Here is a 21830-nt window from a genome sequence, read left to right as displayed (position 1 = left end):
TAACATTAGCCAGCGAGCTAGCAAGTTAGATAGCAAGAGTACAACTGCCTGATCCGATTAGCGCTAGCTTCACTGACGACCACTTTTCTTTTCCGTGTAAATCAATGGTAAACTTACCTGTAATGTCTTGTAGGCAGCAAAACAAGAGAATTAGTTTGACAAATATCATATCGAAATACCCTGTAAACCCAGTTAAGTAGCTAAGCGATCCAGCGATACCGCTGACTGCTTCTTGTTTCGTTTTCTTTCACTTAAAGGTATAGTCGCCCTTCCTGGTTAGCCAGCATCACAAACACCGGCTCTGCCTGTCTCTCCCGCAGCCCGACGTCAGACAGACAGGCAGACAGACAGACACACAAACAGACAGACAGGCCGTCCTCCCTTCCGGCGTGTTTTGCCAAGAGAGACAGGACACACCCATCTCTCTACTATTGTGGTCATAGGTCGGGGGAGGCTTAAAATCAGCTACAAATCACCTCTGAACCACCATTCAGGTTGACACAAGGACAACAAAACCATATGATGTAAACGTCACGTCCACCAGCCTGAAAACAAGCAGTAAACAATGTTTAATACTGTTTCCATGTACCAGTCTGCAAGTTGTTTACTTCCGCAATTCATGACTTCCGGGTTTACCCTCTTTTGTTTTGGGGGGGTTTGGAGGGTTTTCGTTGGTTTTCCATTGTGGTGATTTTATATAGAGGACGAAACCTTTATAAGAAAATGTATCATTATATGGAAATTATATGGTATGCAATACTATACATGTACATTTACATATGAACATCTGAAAAAAGAAATTGAAAGATTAGCTGGGAGATTAATTTCAAAAAGTGCAATTAGTGAATTCCACATTAGGATTTTTTTTTTAGAGAGTTTATATTTTGGGTAGAGCAGGGAGGAAAATGTATGATAATATAGAAATGGCAACTGCATTTAGAGATACATGTATGCCGTGCTAATGGACCAAATATATATATATATATATATATTTTGCATATATTCATATAAAAAATAATTTAAATAAATTAAAAAAAATAGTTGAGAGATAACCTTAAAATGTGCAACTGATGAATTTCAAATTATTTATTTATTTAGCTAAAAAGGGAGCAGAGTCTAGTCTATATTTAGGTGGAGAGGATCTTTAAATCTTTGTCATCTAAGATTTATTTTTATTTATTCAGTTCGCCTGAGAGATTGACTGTAACAATGTTTTTGGCCATATGCAGATATCATTAATCCTTGCTCTGTATGATTTTATTCAGTTTTCCTCATTAAAATAAAGGTGACTAATTTTGAGAAACAAAACAGACCTCATATTAAATATTTTTTCCAGAGAGTCTGTAATTTTTCACTAAAAGATAATATTTTTTATGCTTTTTATAGCATAATGACAACCTGCTGGAAAGAGAGAGAGAAAAAAAATGTTTTTTGGTTTCCTTTGTTAGCCACAAAGTTACATAAAGTCTTGCCACTTCACCAAAATAATCTTTGAACAAAAACAATGCTATTCATTTTTTCTTATTAATTTTTTTTTATTTCTTTGTTGTCTTTATGTACTGAACTTTGTCTACAGTTGTGACTGGTGTCCTGATGTTCTGCAAACAAGTTTTGACCAACTTTAAAGCAAATGGTATAAAATGAATATTAAACTAGATATAAGTGTAGTTTTAAAATAGCAGTATTGAGTCATCACTTTCACCGAGAGCTTAAATTGATCCTGGCTAACACAACAGTGAAAAAGTTTTGTATTTTAGTGAGGTATTTCAACTGAAGAGGCTTTATATATTAAACTGCACACAAAAAAAAAAACAAAACACAACAGCAGAGCAATCCTTCAAGATCACAAAGCCTTGGGAGTGGCATTGAGAGTAAGGGATTATATTATGACAAAATACAATAAAATGAAAACCATTATAAGCAGCATTTCCCTAACACTGAAACTGTGGTACTGAACCACATCCCTTTCTATAAAATGCTTTAGCTCATGTGTTGTCAGGGTCAGGGTTGTACTTTATAGAAGTTTGCCTTTATGGCTTTTCTGGGTAAAATCACATCATTCAACCCAAACATGATCTTTTTCCTAAACTTAACCAAGAAGGGGCTCTCTAACAGAACGTCCCAAAAGCCAATTTCCTCTAAAAGCGTTTGGGTTTATGATGGACGAAAGGTTTTATGCAGTCTGACAGAAAGATCAACCTGTAAACTCTGTCAAAGAGCAATGAGCGAGGACGATCGTCTTCTGCTTGTTTTTGCTGCCATCTAGCGACTGTAAAAAAGTTACGGCATGAGGATTGATCAGATGGCAAAATGATGATTTATTATGCTCACAATATAGATTGAAGGCTTTTTAGAAACTTGGTGATTTGCTATGTCAACGGTGGAGACTCACTATGTTGAAATAACTGATCATTACATCAGATTGGTTTAAATTTAGGATGATTGTTGGGTTTGTTTGTTTTTTTTGCACCCAGCTGAAGAAATAAAAAAAGACTTGCTTTCATGTGTGTTTAACCATGAATTTGGTTCAAAGTCACAGCCATAACGACTGGCAGGTAATGTCCAAAGTCTCGTTTATCCGGATAGTAGTAGGCAGTGCCATGGCGCTAATAGTAGGGAGGTCTGGCAACGCGAGATTATTATGGTCTCACAAATGCGCGAGCACTCATACGCAAGACGGCCACGGCAGTTTGTGTTCAGTGTGCATTCACGAGTCCTCGTAAAAAGCTGCATCAGTGCAGAAACACTTGGTGTATCTGTGGGAAGACAGCCAGTTTTTTTTATATTCTGTATTTTGTCACCTTGCTTGAGAGTCAGGACATAAAATATGCTATGCACAAAGATAAATAGTAATAACTTTTCTTTTTCATCAGTGGGAAGTGCCTATGCATTCAGAGATTGGTATTTCATCATATACGTATTGTCATCAAGAACCATTAACACTGTCCTAAAATAAATAAATAAATAAATAAATACAAATAATAAAAAAAAAAAAAAAAAAAAAAAAAAAAAAAAAAAAAAAAAAATGAAAACATAGTTTATAAAGTGCTTTGACAAACAAAACAAAGACGCCCCAGAGGCAATATAATAGAAGAAGCCAAACAGAAATGCCGAACTAAGCAGAGACAAAATTAAGGTAAAATTAAACAGATAAGACAAAAAAAAAGCCTGTTAGAAGGAAGGCAGATGATAATGAGAAATAGAGATAAAAACAATTTAAAAAAAAACATACTATGACAATGGAAAGAATAAAATCAGTAACCACAGGATAAAATAATGCTAAAATTGTGAAAATAAAATATCCACTGTCTAATGCTAATGAAAAGAAAAATATCTCAGGGATACATGTATTTTGAGGTAAAAAAACAAACAAAACAAAACAAAAAAAAACAACAGAAATCACAACTTCTGCTTTTTCAATTGGTATTGACAGTAAAGTTTGATGTTTGTATTGAATACAAGCATGTGGACTTTGTTCTCAATATTGTCTTGTTAGTGGGGAAGTTTTTCATACATAAATGTAGATACTTAAATACTAAACTGAGCCTGTACCATGGAAGAATGAGTTAAAACTCTTGAGTCAGTCACTAAAACTAAAGACAAGAAAGCTCTCAAACTATTTTATTACTAAATAAGTTGTTTGAGTTTATTCTTTTGTATATGTTTTTATCTTTTTGCTTTACTTAAGGCATGTGTTTTTTTTTTTTGTTTTTTTTTTTGGGGTGATGATATTTATTCTGTCTTGATTATGCTTATTATTATCAATATTATTGATGTTTTGTGTCAAGTGCCTTTTTTGTTACCATATTTTTCTAACATGTTTCCTTCTCTACCTTTCTGTCAAATTCTGCCTTAACTCTTGCCTGGCTTTTGTTGGCCTTTGTTTGGCATTATTGACTAACTTTGATTGTTTTATTAACTCAGGTTTATTGCCTCAGTTTTGCTTTGTTTGTCAAAGCACTAAGTAAATTGTGTTTTTAAAGGCGCTATATAAATAAAGTTGTTATTATTGTTATTGTCATTATTACTATTACTATTTATATTGAACAATACTTGAAATGTGCCTTGTTTGTTTCTAACCAAAATTCAATAAAAAACTCAAAAATATATCTTGGATGGGTAACACCATTTTAAACCCGAGTGACAAAAAACTTGAGAGTGTGAAGAATACGAGCTGACCCAAACGCACCGCCGCTGGTTTCCTACCGCCCCCCTGCTCGCGCTCGCTCGCTCGGCCTGAAAGCAATTCACTCTGATGACGTCACTCGCAGAGTTGTCATGGCGTCTTTGGGACTGAAGCTGCTGCTGCAATTGAGCTAAAATCTGTCGACAGTCTTTAAATCGAAATGGAGAAAAATGCAAACCTGCATCGAGACACTGACGGGAGCTCTTTGTGTGCCACGATCGCGGGGGAGATGGGCGACGTTACGGCTGTCGGCGGAGTGAAAGGAGCAGCCGACAAATGCAAGAATAGTGAGGCTCCTCTCAGTACTTTGGTTAACGTTAGTTGTAATAACAGCACCACTAATGTTAGTGCTCCCAGCGCCGTTAATGTCATCTCCACTGCCGGGAAGTCCGGCGTGCCAGAAGTGATCCAAGTCCCCCCGGTGCAGGAGGATGCGAAGAAGGACACCTCGACGAGCGGTCCGGGGTCCGGGGATCAGATCAGTAACGGGATGGGACATGACTCGGTGCTGGCTGCAGAAGATAGCGAGGGTGGTGCCCCAAAGTTAGTAAACAACAAAAGCGACGGCTCGTCCACACCTCCCGCTGAGGAGGGCACAGATGTGCAGGCTGAGGTTTCGGCTGGTGGAGAAAGTGAACCGACAAAACTTGCCAAACCGACTCATCTGTGTCCGGACAATACAATCACAGCAAACGTCAAAACGGGGCTGTCCGGCGATCACACCTTATCGGAGGGATTGCCGAGTGGGAGTGACCCCGATCCCAGCCTCGGTGGAGAGTCCCGGAGCATAGATTCACTCGAGTCATTCTCCAACCTCAACTCCTGCCCCAGCTCAGACCTGAACAGTGAGGGGCTGGAGGACAGGGGACTGGCCCTCGCCCTGCAGGGCGAGTACGGGGCTGATGGGACAAAGACTTCGTGCGCTAAGGACCGGGCCGCCGGCCAGTCCATATACCACATTAAGTGGATCAAGTGGAGGGAGGAGAATACGCCGATCATCACCCAGAACGAGAACGGCCCATGTCCATTACTGGCAATTATGAATGTCCTTCTGCTTGCATGGAAGGTAAAAAACAGGATCTGAGATGAGCATAGGTCAATAGAAACTTGACTCTAACTTAATGATAGGCTCATTTTATAAGCTCTGTCAGCAGCTGTTTTATATATTTATAATGGGAAATGTACATAAGACTAAATTTGACACCTTACACTACATCTAGTCTAGTGCCTCTCTATTAGAGTTGAAACATGAGATTTCATAGAATGACAACCATCTCAGAAAATATAGTGGTTTCACAGTATATATGGTCTTACAGGATTATTATTGGGAATATCCCCACTGATGTTTGCCATCAGATGGGATATCCCAGGAGGGTTTGGTTGAGCAAATGCTTCATAGTTATTACTGAAACTTGAAATCTTTCTTAAAAAGTGATTTGAAAAAACTTTTAATCCTTTAACACCTTGATTGTTATCAGTTTTCTTGTGCTGCGTTCAGACGCCTTTTGCAAGCATTGAAACCTCTGAAACCTGAAAAAATTATGGGGGGAAAAAAGGCAACGCGCAACTTGACATAAGGTGCCTGGCAAACTGCAAGGAATTTGGGAAAAAAGAACAGGAAAATGAACTGAAATTCTGTTTGTTTTTTTTTAAAGAAGAGATAAAAGTATCATAAGTGTATTAAAAAAACATAGGGGAAATTTTTAGAAAATATACCAATAACAGCAATTTATTCAGGTTTTAAAGGGCTAAAACAACTGAAATAAAGGCCGGACTCTCGGTCGGGTTGCATCTTTGTCAATACCATAAATAAGCAACTGTACACAATATAGCAAGCGTCAATTTTCATACCACTATATACTACAAAAGCGGTATACACTTGCAACCCTACTTTCTATCCCTCAGTACTGCCACTTCTGATCACAAAATTAATTTCTGCCAAGACATGTTTATGTGCTTTCTCTGCATGTTGAATGCTGACATGTGGTGCGAGATGTTTTACAAACTGTAGCACGAGTCCCAACAGTTAATAGTCTTGTCCTTGTGTCGTAGTGCTTTGTTTGATTAATGGAATGAATGACTCATGGGTGTCCATGCCTCTCTGTTTCCAGGTTAAGATGCCACCTATGATGGAAATTATAACTGCTGAGCAACTGATGGAGTATCTCGGTGAGTGTTTGTAGCTATTAAACCTATAACACAAGAGCAGGTTAATGCTGCATCATTGATTTAAAACGGTAACAATGCAGTAAATATGGATCTCTCCTGCTTTTATTTTTCACCTGGCTTTACATAATGCATTTCCTAACTTGTAGATGAAAACATGTTTATAAAGTAGTAAATATGTTGGCCTGCTTTTACAGAGGGTCTTGCATTAGTCCACACTTGTAAACACACTACCTCATAAAGCCACTGCTACTGAGTTTCAACAGCCTAGTAAACATTCTTGTGTTTCACGTCCTCTCAAATTTTAGCAGTTGCATACTTAAGGTCAGAGATATATATATATTCCAGAGTCAACAGAAGAAGAGAGCAGAACAGGGGAATCCCCCATGATTAAATCTTCTGCTGTTGCAAAGGAAACCTGAGCTATCTCTTCTCTCTGGCTGTCTCCTGCCCTTCATAACTAAAATTACTCGACAATATCAAAGTAGCGTCTGATTACAGCAGAGGTTCTTCAGAGGTAGAGACAGTCTTCACTAGTGTCTCCTCACAGCTCTATCAGGGCCTTCAGCAAACTAAAATAATCCACATCATAGCACTGTTATGAAATTTATTCATTTATTTCAAAAGATTCCCATTTGCGGATGCCAATGACACCAGTTAATCCCCCTGGAGTCAAAAATTCAGTACATCATATTCGTATAAAAAATTCAGCATATCATAATCATATATCATATCATATACACGGCCGTGTGTGATGTACATTAGATTCACCGCAAAAGACGCTATGTATAACCTCTCATCTGCGCTACCCGTATTCCATCACATATGCACCTCAGTTTATGTTACGTTAAGTGGTCGTAGAAGTCCACTGAAGCATCCATACTGATGCACACTCAAAACATTCACATTACTTAGTCTTGTGATTTAGCCTCAAGGTCCATCACCAGAGAACAAGAACGAGTAATGACCAACGCTGAACCATTGATCAGCTGCTTAAGTAATGCAATGGTAAATGTCTAAATAAGGATTTACTATTGGACTGGTGTTTATAAAAGGGGCTGTTATGAATCATAAATCATCTTTTTTGTTAGATTTTCCCCTCACTATGACCATGTTTCTGTCCATGGCTCGAATAGTGCTCCAACAATTAATTTTGCAGTGTTTTCACAATCTTTCTTTTCCTTCAAAAGTGCCCATTAGTGTGCTATTTGAGAGGTCGCCTGATGCTTGCTTGTAATAATTACAGTACACAGAATAAATGTTCAGGGGTTGGTGGAACATAACACACAGACACAAACATTAAGGGTGATAGTCGGTGATGTAGTTCAGATGTGGTGTTTAAAGGATATTGTCACTCGGCAGTGTAGCATGGCCAGTGATCCAGACGCTTAAAGGCAGACAGTTCCAGATATTAAGGGAGGACCAAAGATGACTGAGTCCACAGTTCACCAGAGTACAGAGCAGTGAGGGGTTTTCCCTGTTGTGGACATGCTGTAGTAAAACCACTCAGCTGGCTGGCCCCCTGCTGGAAAAAATCTTGCCTTGCACTAAAATCCTCATCTAGGGTGACAGCATGGAAATGAAGTCAGAAGAGGTCTTAAAAGTTTTAGTCTGTTCTTCAGTCCTAACACCGTATAAAAGTAAAGTTCACATGAGGCAGAACTGTGCTACAAAGAGTGCATGAGTTTTATTAATGCATCAGTTTGAGTTTAGTCCATTAAGCGTAAGTACATATGTGCACATGCTAACATTAACTGTGTTTTGTCATAGATAGGCTAGTAATGGATCAGGCAGTTATATTTCTAACAGTATGAACATGAAGTAATCATTGTCCCTTGTCAGGCATTACAATTATAAAGCACAAATTACAAGAATAAAACTTAAAGGGGCAGTCCACCCCAAAATCAAAAATGGATATTTTCCCTCTTTCCTTTGGTGCTGTTTATCAGTACAGATTGTTTTGGTGTGAGTTGCTGACTGTTGAAGATATCAGCCGTAGATATGTCTGCCTTCTCTCCAATATAATGAAGCTAAATGGCACTCGCCTTGTTGTGCTCAAAGCGCCAAAAAATACATTTGGAAAAGTCAGCAGAAATGTTTCTTTCCAGAAATCATGATGTGGTTACTCAGCTGGCTCAACAAGGTCTGTGGATTAACTTAAATAACTGGGTCATGCTTTCTGGAACGAGATATTGCTGTTGAGTTTTTCAATTTATTTGTTATGTTTGTTTTTTGCCAATTTCTCTTATACCTTGCAACTCACACCAAAATAACCAAGATTAATGTGTAAAAATATGTATTTTTGGTTTTTAGGTGAACTGTCCCTTTAAATGTCCCGTTCCCCTGGATATATTCCATTCATTCTATTTGCTTGAGCAAAATACACACAAAAATGTTCTTTTCTCCATGTGTAGCTGTTTTTACTTAACGTTGCTGTTGATGACAGAGGTCGATGGTATTCCTCTGACTAATACACAGGAAAAGTACCGTATGTGTTGACAGTGCAGCATGATACTCTTGCCAGTTCCTAATAAATTAATGATTCTCTGTGAAGCATTTTGAAAAACACTCACACAAGAGTTTTCAAAAGTAAGGACTGCAATAAAACTTAAACAGCAATAACAAGAATATACTAGCATGATTTGTTTTGCTATTAAACCTATGTGAAATACTGGAAAGGATTATAGAAACATAAAGAACAAAAAGTCATATGCACAGTATACTATTCAAGAGCAAAGGCAAACATGACGTGCCTTGAAAAATAACCTCCTACACCTGATGTAAAGTCTAGGTTTTGTTTTCTGTGTTCACAATAAAAAAGCAGCATGTTAGCAGCGCTGATCAGGCTGCACAGAGCTGGAGCCAGACAGCTGCCAGCTTTCGCTCTCTGCTACAGAGCTGAGTTGACAGAGCTCTCAGGTGACAGCACAGTGGACAGGGACTCAACTGATGCTACATGTTTGGCACAGCCTTTTCTTTGGAAAAAGCTGGCCAATGCTAAACCGCCCCAATGGCTCTTAAAAACATCTCAAAACATCCGTCATCTTCTATACAAACACTCAAGCTATGAAGCCATTGTGATAATCCATCAAGGTAGTGATTGTTTTACAGTGTCGATGCACTCTCAGTCAACATCTCTCTCATCTGTCTTTCTGCAGGAGACTACATTCTGGAAACCAAACCTAAAGAGATATCAGAGGCTCAGCGGCTAAACTATGAGCAGGTAAGGTGTGCCTGATGACTGCAGAATATTACTATTAACCAGGCATGTGTTTTTGCTTATGTGTGGTCATTAGTGAGTTGCTGACTGTTCATGGTACTTAGGGAGCGCAGGGCTTTTGGGATGGACTCACTCTCTCTCCTCTCTGCGTTCAAACCGTAATTGTGCAAGCTGAGCGTGAGCTCTCACTTTGTCTCATCGACACACTCAAAATATCTCAGCTGTTCTTGCCGCCATTATTGATGTATTTTCACCACAGTGTACAAAGTGAGGCGCACACTGCTGTGGCGTGCATTCAGTAGCTGCATGCTCACACCAAAACGGGTTTGCACATTTGCATTGAGGTAGCAGAGAAGGTCAGCGGATGTTCCATAATATGGAAATAAGCATCCAGTTGATTACAAACCACATAAAAGTGCGGCTTAGCTCTTTTTCCACTGCTCTATAGGTTACATAAGATGTGTCTTGCAAGGCCCAGGGAACAACAGGGGTCAGGAGTGTCAGATTATGTTGTTTCACATGGCTGTGAATGCTTAGAGACGCATGGCTGGGTTCAGCTCCCGGCTATTACTGAGGCTGTGCGTGTGTGTGTGCGCGCGTGTGCGCAAGACTCCCCATGAGAGGCACTTGGAGATGGAGCTTCAGCTCCAGCTTCGCTGCTTCCTCCCATCTCCTCTGCCTGCCTACGATGTGGGAGAGGCCCTGCCTCTCCCCCTCTTGCGTGGCAGAGCACCAGCACATCTGTGAATGATTTGAAGCCACACTTGTCCCTCATTCAAAGAGGAGAAAATATAATGTGTTGAAACTCACTGCAACAGTCTTTCTAAATTTAAGTTGAGCCGAAATACAACCTCTTAAATAAATCAGTGCTGGCCTCAGCATGCACAGTTAAAGTAAGGGAGTGGTAAGAGTTTGTGTAGCATAGTTATTATGGCAGTCTAATCCTAGACACTGGCCTGAGAGCTCTGTTGCATGTGGGTGTCCTCATGTCGGCATGCCGTGGTTGACAGTATGTGGAAACTACAGCGGGCAGGGCTTTGGGATCTAAGAGAGAAAAGTCTGAGATGTGTTTATGTGCATGTCAAACAAAAGGTGTCCTCCTCTTTATATCTTGGAGAGATGACGTGCTTTTATTGCTTAATGTATTGTTATAAAATACAACTGAAGCCACTCAGACTTTAAAAAGAGCTGTTGCAGTTCCTAACAGAAGTAGTTCTATTTATAAATTCAGCTTATAAAAACATCATCTGCCACAGGAGTGTATGAGGATTAAAATAGCAGTTGCACGGCTGCTCTTTAGCTATTGTTAAATATTTACTCGGAGGAGCTGTTGAAGTGAGAGTGGAGTTTTGCTCTGCTTTTGTCTCAGTGAACCCAGCTCAGCAGCACTCGTACAAGCCAATTCTTCCATGATGGCTGTTCAGTCATTGGAGGAGATGGGTTATCGTGTTTCATTCACAGTAGTGGGCCTTGTTTACACCTTTGTTCTGAATAAAACAGATTAAATCCCAACATGGGATTAAAAAGCATTTTGCTCTCTGATCTTACATATGTCTTTAGAACGAGCGATTTTTCACAGATATGTTTGCTAGACTCTGGTAATCGAGTCAAAGGACCTCTGAGTAGGAATCTGTCCTTAAGTAAGCAGAGATATTAAGTGAGATGAAAACATGATAATGGGGGTAAAGGGAGAGACCGTGTTATCAGTTGTACAGGTTGTGGCGCTGGACACTGATTTAATTCAAGCGGGAGTAATCTACAAGATCTGAGATTAAGCTACACACAGGGTTATCAGTTTATTTCCTAACATATGCAATTTACTGCAAACCCTTACAATAGCTCCAATGCACAATCAAACGTATAATCACATTATGTTGAGAGGTGTTCTGTCCTCATTATGTGTGTAATGAGGGTCTCACCAACATTAGGAACTTCAGATTAGCTGGATGATACATCCAACATAAATGTAGAACAGTGACAGCTGCTGACGTGTGCCAGGATTCATAAAAGTATGACCCACATTGTGGGACATCACAGTCTTGAAAACTGTTCATTATTTACAGCTTCCACTGATGGGTCATGGTGTTATGTAATGGTTTACTTTTGTCGTACAGTGACTGATATGTTGTTGTTGTTGTTTTTCATACATCTGCTGTGTATATTTTTTTTATAGATTTACATGAATGCACACTCAAAGTTTGCACACACCAATATCAGACAGCTGCACTCCCTAAAAATGCATTAAAATGCTTTTATTGTGTTTTCATTGTTTGAGTAAATGTATGCAGCTGACAAATAAAGTATCTATCTATCTGTCTGTCTGTCTAAAAATGATTTTTATTTAGCAATGGAGCATTTGACCACAGTGTCAACCTCTAGTATATATTTCTCAGCCAAAAACTGTTGCTCAATTGTGTTGCTTGGCAGAACCGTTTGGTTTAAAACTCATAATGCAGCATGAGAAAAACAGCTCATTCTCCAGTATTCTATTTTTTTTATAAAGTAAGACTTGATTATAGTAGGGCTTAAACTAACAGTTATTTTCATGATCGATGAATTTACCGCTTATTTTCTAGATGAATTATTTTGTCAATAAAATGGTAGAACATAACCTTTGTAATTTCCCACAGCACAAAGTGACATATTAAAATGATGTGCTTCATCTGACTAACAGTTCAAAAATCCAAAGCTATGCAGACCATTACAATGTAAGACAGAAATGCATCAAATTTCCCTGTTAAAGAAGCATGAATCCAGCAAATGTTTTATTAAAAACAAACAAAAAAATTCAAAAAGTACTAAAACGATGATTAAAATTGTTACCAATTAATTTTCTGTCCATCTGTTAATTGCTCTAGATCATGGTTTTATATTCTTTTGGCTACATGTTATAATGGCCCCACCTCCATTATCAACTGGGACTCTCATGTTATTTAATAAAAGCTTTATAGATACCAAATCCCTCATCTTGGCACTGTAATGCCATATTCTGTCAACTACCAGTTAATTACATCTACTCAGGATTTTCTTTAGGGTAAATTCTGGATGAAAGTCAACAGAGTTAGTTCAGCAGAGAGGCCTTCCCTTGACACCTGGGGTGACGAGTGGAAGTAAAAATACAGAATAGGCCTCGGCAGCGCTGTACTAATGTTATACTGGGAGAATACATCCAACAAGCGCAGATGAATGCGAGCGATGCTTTGCTAATCATCTGATCTCCAAGCGCTCATCTGCTGTTGGAGCGCTTTGCCCTAAAGTGAAGAGATGTGGTCCATTACACAGCCCTGCTAATCCTGCCATCACCGCTGCTCGTAAGCTTCCTAATCCACACACTCAGATGGGCCAGCTGAAGGCTTTTCACCTCCGCTCTGCGCGCCAAGCATCAAAGCTGGAGTAGCTCAAAATTAATGGGACATACAGTATCTCTGCTGTAAACTCAAAAACAGAGTCTGCACAATGTACTGTGACCTTTCGCTCATTTCTTTTCAAATGTGACAGCCATTATACTCTTCACCAGAGATGAAAGACGGTCAAACAATTATTCATTTACAAGCCTTTGAAACTGTTTGATAAAATATCTTGGATGTGACATTTATAATACGTACACACACACACACAAATCAGATTGCAATACATCATGGAAAATAAAGATTCACATTCAAAATAGTAATGTTATTTTTGACCACTTGGCCAATTATGTATCAAAGCAAGCTGGTAGATGCTCTATCTGAAATTAAAATTGTGATATTCCTCAGAATATGCTAACAAATTCACGTTTTAAAGAATTAAACTGATGTGCTGGGCAGTGAACTATTTACTCTGTAAAAGTAGTACATTTTGTATGTTTTTAATCTACATTTTCCCTAGAATTATTATTTTGGACAACATTTTCTTATTATCTAACATTTTAATATTTTACTATTTTTATATTTGTAATTTTTTTTTACTATTGTATTGTTCTTTCGCTGCTTATATATTGTACCTCATAGCTGCTGTAACATTGTGAATTCACCCACTGTGGGACAAATAAAGGGTTATCTTATCTCATAACTAAAATGATTAAACATGATGACAGAATTACAAAAACATAGTAGAGAAAGTTGGTATGGACGGTTGGTTTTGAATTATCATTCAAAGCTGGTTTAACTGCAAATACATCTAAAGTTTTTCGACCCCGGTTTATTGTTTTGCTGTTAAGTAACTGGCTTTGCATTGGGGTCATTTTTCTTCCATCTCTACCTTCTCTAGTAGTTTATTGTAAAATAGTTGAAAACAAATGGAAATCACTTGCAACTACACACTCATAAAAGAGTTGCAGGGCTCAGCTGCGAGGCTTATCTTGATCCAAGACTTAAATGGCAGAAGAGGTTAGGAGCCAGCTGGGAAACATGGCTCAGAGGCTTAATGTGAGAATTGATCTGTTTCTATGGCTCTCAGGTGTGCAGATATGTGACATATATGGCCTACATATGATATGATGTGATGTGCATATAGCCTCGTGTGGTTTCACACAGTGCAGTAAACAGCTGCTGATAACATCCTCGCCCAAACATGATTAAAGAGTTAATGTTAGTCAATTGTAAACAGTTTGTTCTCTTCAGTGGTTTAGTCACTGAAATAAAGGAGGTGTATATTTTTGGCAGCATGAAACCATAATTCAGATTTTTCTACCTCACAAAAGAAAGTTCTGATGTTTCCTTATCACTGTGAAAGACAAAAAGCAGCATGGAGAGGTGTTTTTCCCTGCTCTGTTTGGGCAACATGAATACTGGAGAAGACATCCAATTAAAACCTGCAGGAAACATGCGGCAGATATAATTTAAATGGAACTTGTAAACACCCTGCAATTGGTGATGCCATTCTTCTTCTGAAGAGCTTAGAAGCTGCTTCAGAAGAGAAAAACCTGAAGTAGACATTTCTGTATATTTAATATTGTGTTTAGGGAAAGCATTCACATGGTGCATTCACCTGGATAAAACGTATAGAAAACACTGTTATGAAACCGGCTGCATTAGAGAGAATTCAGGCAGAAGCTCTCACACACTGCTGAAGGCCAAAGTGAGGTGAGGCAAAACATTCCTGAGGTGTGTGTAACATTAACAAAGCAAGCACACATTTAAAGCTGACAACCATTTTGACCAGGCTGCTGCTTTAAAGGAACAGTTCAACGTAATCAAAAATGGATATTTTTCTTTTACCTTAAGCGCTATTAATCAATCGAAACTGTATTGGTGTGAGCTGTCGAGTGTTGGAGATATCAGCTGTAGAGATTTCTGCCTTCTCTTAAATATAATAGAACTAAATGGCACCTGCTTGTGGTGCTCAAATTGCTAAAAACAGGCAAAAAAAGGAAGTACTCATGGATGAGAGAGAAGCTAGCTGCAGATGCACGCTTCCTTCTGCACAGTGATGCGGTCAGCTGGGTGTAGTTTGGTAGGAAAAAAGTAGTTCCTATAAGAAACTGCTCACAAAAAGGTCTTTGAATTATCTTGAGGACATTGCTGTTGAGTTTGTTACATTTTTTTGGCGCTTTGAGCACCATAAGCCAAGCACTATCTAGTTCCATTATATTCGAGAGAGGGCAGACATCTGATGTGAGGAACTTGGTGCATGTCATTTCTTTCTTGCAAAGCACGTCGGGCTGCATTTCTTGTATGAATGGTGCTATACAAATAAAGTTTATTATTATCATCTCTACGGTCGACATCTCTAACAATTAAAAAACCCACCCCAAAACCATCTAGATCAGAGATGTCTAAACGTCTTGAATAAGGGCCAGATTAGATAATGTTAAAATACCTGGGGGGGCAGCTGTTTTCTCACATCATATGGGTTAATTAAAAATAACAACACACAAAAGTGACACAAACACAACCGTTATATTTTTATGTGAAAAAGTAGTTAACTTTCCACCACTCCTAAAAAAAGGCAGCCCTCACCATTGACTTTGTGCTCCTTTAGTGCAGCCCTGCCTGCTTAGCAGGAAATATCTGGTGTTACGTAATCGTTAGTTTGCTCATTTACTGTCTGTTTATAAAAACACGAGTTTTGCCTTTGCAGTTCCTACTTGATGCATGTCTACAAACTGTATGATTGTCCTGATTGTTGCGAGGTGAATGAAAATAAATTCAAAGTGATTTGCTTGATTAACCAACATTGTGTTAACATTATAGTATATTTTGAAGCTATTCAAGGGTCATTAAAAATTGGTCTGAGGGCTACAGTTGGTCCCCCAGGCTGTATTTTGGAACAAGACTGATCTAGATGGAAAAATAGCACCATAGGTGAGGGAAGAAATGTGTTGTTATTTTTATTTTAGTTTGAACTGTCTCTTTAAATAGATACAGGGGTTTTGTAGGCTATTGCTGAATGAATCCAGAACAGCTCTTTATACACTATTTTATGTTCTGGATTTTAGTTGTAGGCTGAATGTATCTAGATAAAACAGTAAACCACACCCAGTTATCTTAATGCTGCCAGTTTTTGTTCTGTGTAACATTTCCTCCTTGGTGTGATGCAACATTATGTATGTACCAGCTCGATTTCCGTGTCTGTTTCAATGTACACAGCTCTGGCTGTCTTGTGCATGGCATTGGGCATTGTGGCTCTGATGGCGTTCACTTTTTTTCTGTATTTTCCTCCTGATATCACAGCTGAGATCTTTCCTCCTGATGACTCCCACACTACAGAAAGGGGGGGGTATCATGTGAAAAAATGACGTCAATGCATACCTTCTGCTACAATGAGTCATCTCCCATCATCTAGACAAAAAGACATGACAGTGTCTTTAGCTATTTAAATCTGGGTTTTTTGGAACTTACAAAAAGAAGTGCTTACCCATCAACTTTACCTCAATTTATAATTTTTGAGCCTTGAGTAAGTATTAAAAAATGGGCATTAATTTCTATGGAACAACTTAAAATTTAACTCATTCTAAGTCAATAGACTACATCCTTAAAATGGCCCAAAAAAAGACTTTATTTATTGCAGGGCTAATGGATTGCGTTATATCAAGTCGTTAAGTGTTCCTGATATTTTGTCCACCCATTGGTATTACTAAAGGGAAACATCATATCTCACAAAGATGAGCCTGAGAGCTTACTCAGAAATGTGATATCGAATGGTTTCCTCCTGTCAGTGACTTCTATTCCTTCTTGTGGTTGTAGACTGACAGAAAACAGAGCAAAACCTAGTAAGTGTATGAAACAATCAACTAACTATGAAGCAGAAATATCTGACAAAACCAAACTGAGGCGTTGGTGTGTGGTTGTTATTTGTATTGTACAGGAATAAACGGCAGCTAATGGCTTCTTGTAAAGGTAGAAAAATCAATTCATGATAGCTGCAGCTATGTTGAGTGTGAGCAGACAACCAGGAATAATTGAGCAGATGAAGACGGCTTACAGCACATTAAAAACAGCTGGGTGTGACACAGCTTTTTGTTCTGAATAATGTTTAGTACAAAAGCAAAGGTGCCTTTTTTAAAGACGTTTTTTTGGAAACCTCAAGTTGATGTTTAATCCCTCTGCTGCATTGTTACACTCAGTTCTTTACAACAATCTGAGCCATTGTTCTCCTTTTCTTCCAGAACATGAGTGATGCCATGGCAGTGTTGCACAAGCTGCAGACAGGTCTGGATGTGAACGTAAAGTTCACAGGGGTGCGAGTCTTCGAGTACACCCCAGAATGCATTGTGTTTGATCTGCTCGACATACCTCTCTACCACGGCTGGCTGGTTGACCCCCAGGTGAGAATAACCTTAGTCATCACTCTTGTTTCTCTTTACACCTCCCACAAACATGTTTTATTGCCCTCCTCTCTATCCTGGACACATCTCTTTAAAACCCACTACAAAGAAAAATATTCTACCTGCCTATACTTGCAGTTTGTTTAAGGTTGCTTTCATACCTGTAGTTTCACAGTAAAATCTGACATGTTGATCTAACTTAAACAATCTAGGAAACTGACTACTTTGAAAAAAGGCTAAGTTACAGCACTGTACTGTGTAGGTTATAGTGATAATAATAATAATAGATATATACATATTTATTTCTCAGTAGTCTCTTTACTAAAATACAACCACAACATACAGGGAATATGTATACAGTGTTAAAAATGCAAATATTTCAGAATAAAATAACTTCAACAGGCTAAAATTATTTAGTGTTTAGTGTGACTTCTTTTTCCACTCAGCGTGTCTTGAACTGTTTTGGGCAGACAATGTGAGATATATAATGCTAATCCTCTGGTGTATTTACACAGGTTGCATTCAAGACGTGTCCAAAGCTCAATATTGACTGTTTGAGCTACCAATTTTCATGGCTGTAGGATTCCATGTTTTACACTAAATATTGACTTCAGTCTGAAGAAGCCATTTTTATTTATTTATTTTTTGTATTTTAATTCATTATACATGTTCTCTGCATTATTTGTTTGTATCTTAATGAAGAGAAGGACTTTCTGTAAACTGAGTTAAACTTTCTTACAAATCTTTAAATCTTTTGTGACTGTCATCCTGAATAATCAGTGAGCTGAGATTTACTGAACTTTAAGGTGCCTCAGTTATCATCTCTCATGTCACTAAGAGCTCAGAAATAAAGCTAGAGATGGGGTGAAAAACTGATGTCTCGCACCATGAGGGGTGGATACAATAGTTTGGTGGTCCTCCATTTCGCTTACTTAACTGCCAAGCATACATTGTAATAGTTGCCAAATGATTTTGGATAATTATACAGGAGATTACTTCCTCGACACTTCCAAAAATCAGCACATGGGATACACACATGTAATTAAAATTTAGCTTTTGAATTCAAATTAATGTCAGCTCTAGTACTACACAATCCTGTGGTTGGTCCAGTTTTTTTTAGACACAAACCAACGGCTTCTCTTGGAAGCAGACCACCTCCGTATAAGGTGCTCGGTGTGCAGTTGTGTAGTTGAGTTCAAAGGACAATGTTCACACCGCTGTTAATAAAGATAATTAACGGCTAAATGCACTAGTTGAACTGCACCGAAAAAGGGATCAAGTTTACACAGTGATAGTAGTTTCAGTATGAACCCTTGTCAGTTGTCACCATAATATTTCTCATGGGTTTTACATGTTGTGTGATTCTACTGTGGCGTTCAGTAAAATAACATCTAAGTTTGGTGAATGTTCTTTCCCACAGTTTTTTTTTTTTTTATCGTTGTTTGCAGATGCATGACATTGTCAAGGCAGTGGGCAACTGCAGCTACAACCAGCTGGTGGAGAAGATAATATCCTGCAAACAGTCAGACAACAGCGAGCTGGCAGGGGAAGGTGAGCGCTTTCTCTTCACCCCCCCTCCTTTTTTGACCTGCCTGACTCTCTTCCTGTCTCCCCTCATCTCCTTTCATTCCCCGCTTGAGTAACCGAAGGTGGAGAAAAAGAAGCAAAGTGATGCATTTGGGGGTAGATGTTAAAGTTAAAATATTGGAGCTTCTGAACAAAAAGAGAATAGTAATTTGACTAAAAAATTGTACTTCTTTCAATTTTGACTTTTATTTTTTTATTTTATTATAACTGCAATATTTAAAAATCTAATGCTGATTTCATGTTAATATCATGTTAATTATACACATATGATATCATGTTAATTATATGATAATATCGTGTAAGTAATCCAGCAACTCAAATAATTTCAGTTTCTTTCAATTCTTGCTTTTTCTCTCTCCCCCAACACCATCTGGCTGCCTTTTCACCAACTATTGAGTGTAATTACTCTTTTTGTGCGCTTTCGATACAGTTATGGTTACAGTCTTTCTCTCCACCTCCCTACACTTGTATTTTGAGTGTAATTAATTTGCCAAAACAAGAGATGAAAGGCACAGTAAACCAAGGTGAATTTGACTGAGAGGATTATTTTCATTCCTCAAATTTTCTATCAATATCACAAAAAAAAAAAAAATCCCATACGATTCCAACCCTACTTTGTTTCATATCTAGCAAAACAAGTTCAACTTTGCAGAGGAGCAGCGGTGTGCAGCTTAACGTTAATCCAGTGGCACAATCATTGCATGAGATATGTTTGTTTACTGGACCGTCAAGTGAACCACAGACCGAGTTCAAATGAAACCAGGACATACATGCGGACACTCATCTAATGGCCTACTTCCACAGCTCACACTTTTCTCACCAGCTGTCACTAACACTAACTTCCCCACTAAAAATATTTGCTCATTCAACACAGAGCTTCCTGAGTGGTTTTTAGCTGGTCTGCTGCCAAGTCAACACATCACAGCCTTTAGTCAATGACAATATTGATATGGAAGATTCAATCTTCTTTATTGTATTTCTGCATTTGTAGACCAGAAATTCTTATGAGGGCTTGATTGAAGTAACTTAATGCTGATGCTACTCGTCACTGCTGAGACGACTTTAAAAACCACTCTTAAAGGACTGATATAACTAAACATCTCTGACTTTTGTTGTCATTCTTCCATGTCTTGAAATATTTAATAGTAAGTACTCTTTTCTGCCAGTCTCTAAAGTTTGCGGCTCATCTAGGGTAGACTGTTTCTGTGTGTGTTTGAGCTTTACGCTGATTTTGTGGGCGTTGAATGCTGCTCTGTCTTACAGATGTCCCACACCATCTGCCTCTCAGCCTATATTGAGTTCACTATAGTTAGTGTGATCACTTCCAGCAGCACAGAGTCAGAGTGTTCAAATAGCTACTGCAGACATTACAGCAAGGTTTCCAACACGCTCTCCAAATAGTGACCTACAAATGAGTAATGATTGCTTGATTGTAGTGCAGATGACTCATCCAGTGGTCTAATGATGAAAATATTTTTAAATCAGAAAGAGTGCATTCACAAGAAATATGTGAAAGTCATGCTCCTTCTTAAGCTAAATAATTGATTATCTTCAGAACGACTTTAGTTCCTCGCAGGTCAACAGGGAAAGCTTATCAAAATAAAAACATCACAGTTGAAATGGGCATCAATCAGTGTCAAGTCAATTTTAAATCTGTCTGTATATTCTGCAAAATAGAAAACAAATAAAGATAAAATATTCAAGTAAGACTTTTCATGGGTCCATGTTTCTGCATTTGCTCATCAATCACAAATTCAATCTCTCTCTCTTTGTTTCCCCGTCTCCCCTTCTCTCGCCTTAGGCATCGTGGCAGAGCAGTTTCTGAGCAGCACAGCCACACAGCTTACATACCACGGCCTGTGCGAGCTCACATCCACAGTACAAGAGGGAGAGCTCTGCGTCTTCTTCAGGAACAACCACTTCAGCACCATGATCAAATACAAGGTAAACACTAAAGTCCTGACTACCAGGGCTGGGCATCTTCACTGGTCTCACGGTTCGATTCGATTTCGATTGTCTTGCCAACAATTCGATTCAATGTCACGATGCATCACATCCTCAATTGTCTATGTTAATGCACATGGCTACTCTTTCATCAATAAATACAAGCAGCCAGCTTGCTCTGTTCTCCCACAATTCAATGCAACATTGCTACCATACAGTGCTGGTTGCTACCAGGAAGTTCTCTTGGACTGTAGAACTTAATTGTCCAGCTGCAGCCGGAAAATCAACAAGCAATGCAGTGTTTCCCCTTGAATGTTTCATGCAGAAAACACCCTTAACGGATATGAAGGCTGGGATGACTTACAGGCGTGGACCAGGCTTTATTTAATTTAATTTAATTATTTGCTTTCAAATTGGATAGATGTGTTAGGCTGGGGCACCAGGCCCCCAAATCACTGAAATCACTGAATCCGCCCCTGATGAAAATGAGCGCAGCAGAAAGCAGCTGGATGAGATGCGGAGAGGGGAGAGTATGTGTCGTCATTTCTATAAAGAATTCCATCTTTAGTCTGACTAAAACTGAGACTAAAACAGTCTTCTGAAGAAGTCACTTTCCACCACTAAACATTTAACTGTTCAGACGCTGAGAGGAAAAACTCAGGTGTTTGTCTTCCCTCTCTGCACTGTCAGTCTGCTGCGATCTATCGATCAGCTGTGATCAGCCAGGTGTGTAATTTGTCGTTATTAGACCTACTTGTTTTTGTCAGTGGTAGTAAATAGTGAAATTAATCTTTTGGGCTCAGTTACTTGGGTTCGGACAGGAACATGCAGATCACATATTTCCCTCTTTTGTATTTTGGGGCAGTCGTGACCCTCAGTACCCCATTGAAATTATGTGCATGGTAGAGGGACTTTAAATCGGGAGAAATACAGAAGAAATGTGACACCGTAAGGACACCAGGAGAAGACAGGGAAAACAT

At 38.7% G+C, this 21830-nt stretch overlaps 2 protein-coding genes across 5 annotated transcripts in view; one reads left to right on the top strand and one right to left on the bottom strand.

The window, feature by feature from the left end:
- adam10a (ADAM metallopeptidase domain 10a) overlaps positions 1-313 on the bottom strand; it is a 29327-nt gene extending 29014 nt beyond the window's left edge. Inside the window, exon 1 of the mRNA XM_042492632.1 lies at positions 118-313. Coding sequence (XP_042348566.1) covers positions 118-169 — 52 coding nt within the window. The 5' untranslated portion in view covers positions 170-313. The remainder of the gene's footprint in view (positions 1-117) is intronic.
- Positions 314-4286: 3973 nt separating this feature from the next.
- Positions 4287-21830, top strand: part of mindy2 (MINDY lysine 48 deubiquitinase 2) — a 28551-nt gene continuing 11007 nt past the window's right edge. For 2 of the 4 annotated variants that reach the window (XM_042492361.1, XM_042492279.1), the window contains exons 1-7: positions 4287-5252; positions 6298-6355; positions 9511-9575; positions 17161-17319; positions 18501-18502; positions 18740-18870; positions 20708-20850. In XM_042492361.1, the coding sequence (XP_042348295.1) occupies positions 4347-5252; positions 6298-6355; positions 9511-9575; positions 17161-17319; positions 18501-18502; positions 18740-18870; positions 20708-20850 (1464 nt within the window). In that variant the 5' untranslated portion in view covers positions 4287-4346. The remainder of the gene's footprint in view (positions 5253-6297; positions 6356-9510; positions 9576-17160; positions 17320-18500; positions 18503-18739; positions 18871-20707; positions 20851-21830) is intronic. The other 2 variants (XM_042492522.1, XM_042492443.1) reach the window with 1 other exon arrangement.

The sequence above is a fragment of the Plectropomus leopardus genome, chromosome 1, assembly GCF_008729295.1.
Source record: "Plectropomus leopardus isolate mb chromosome 1, YSFRI_Pleo_2.0, whole genome shotgun sequence".
In the NCBI taxonomy this organism is placed as follows: domain Eukaryota; kingdom Metazoa; phylum Chordata; class Actinopteri; order Perciformes; family Serranidae; genus Plectropomus; species Plectropomus leopardus.
This window is presented reverse-complemented; position numbering and strand designations above follow the sequence as displayed.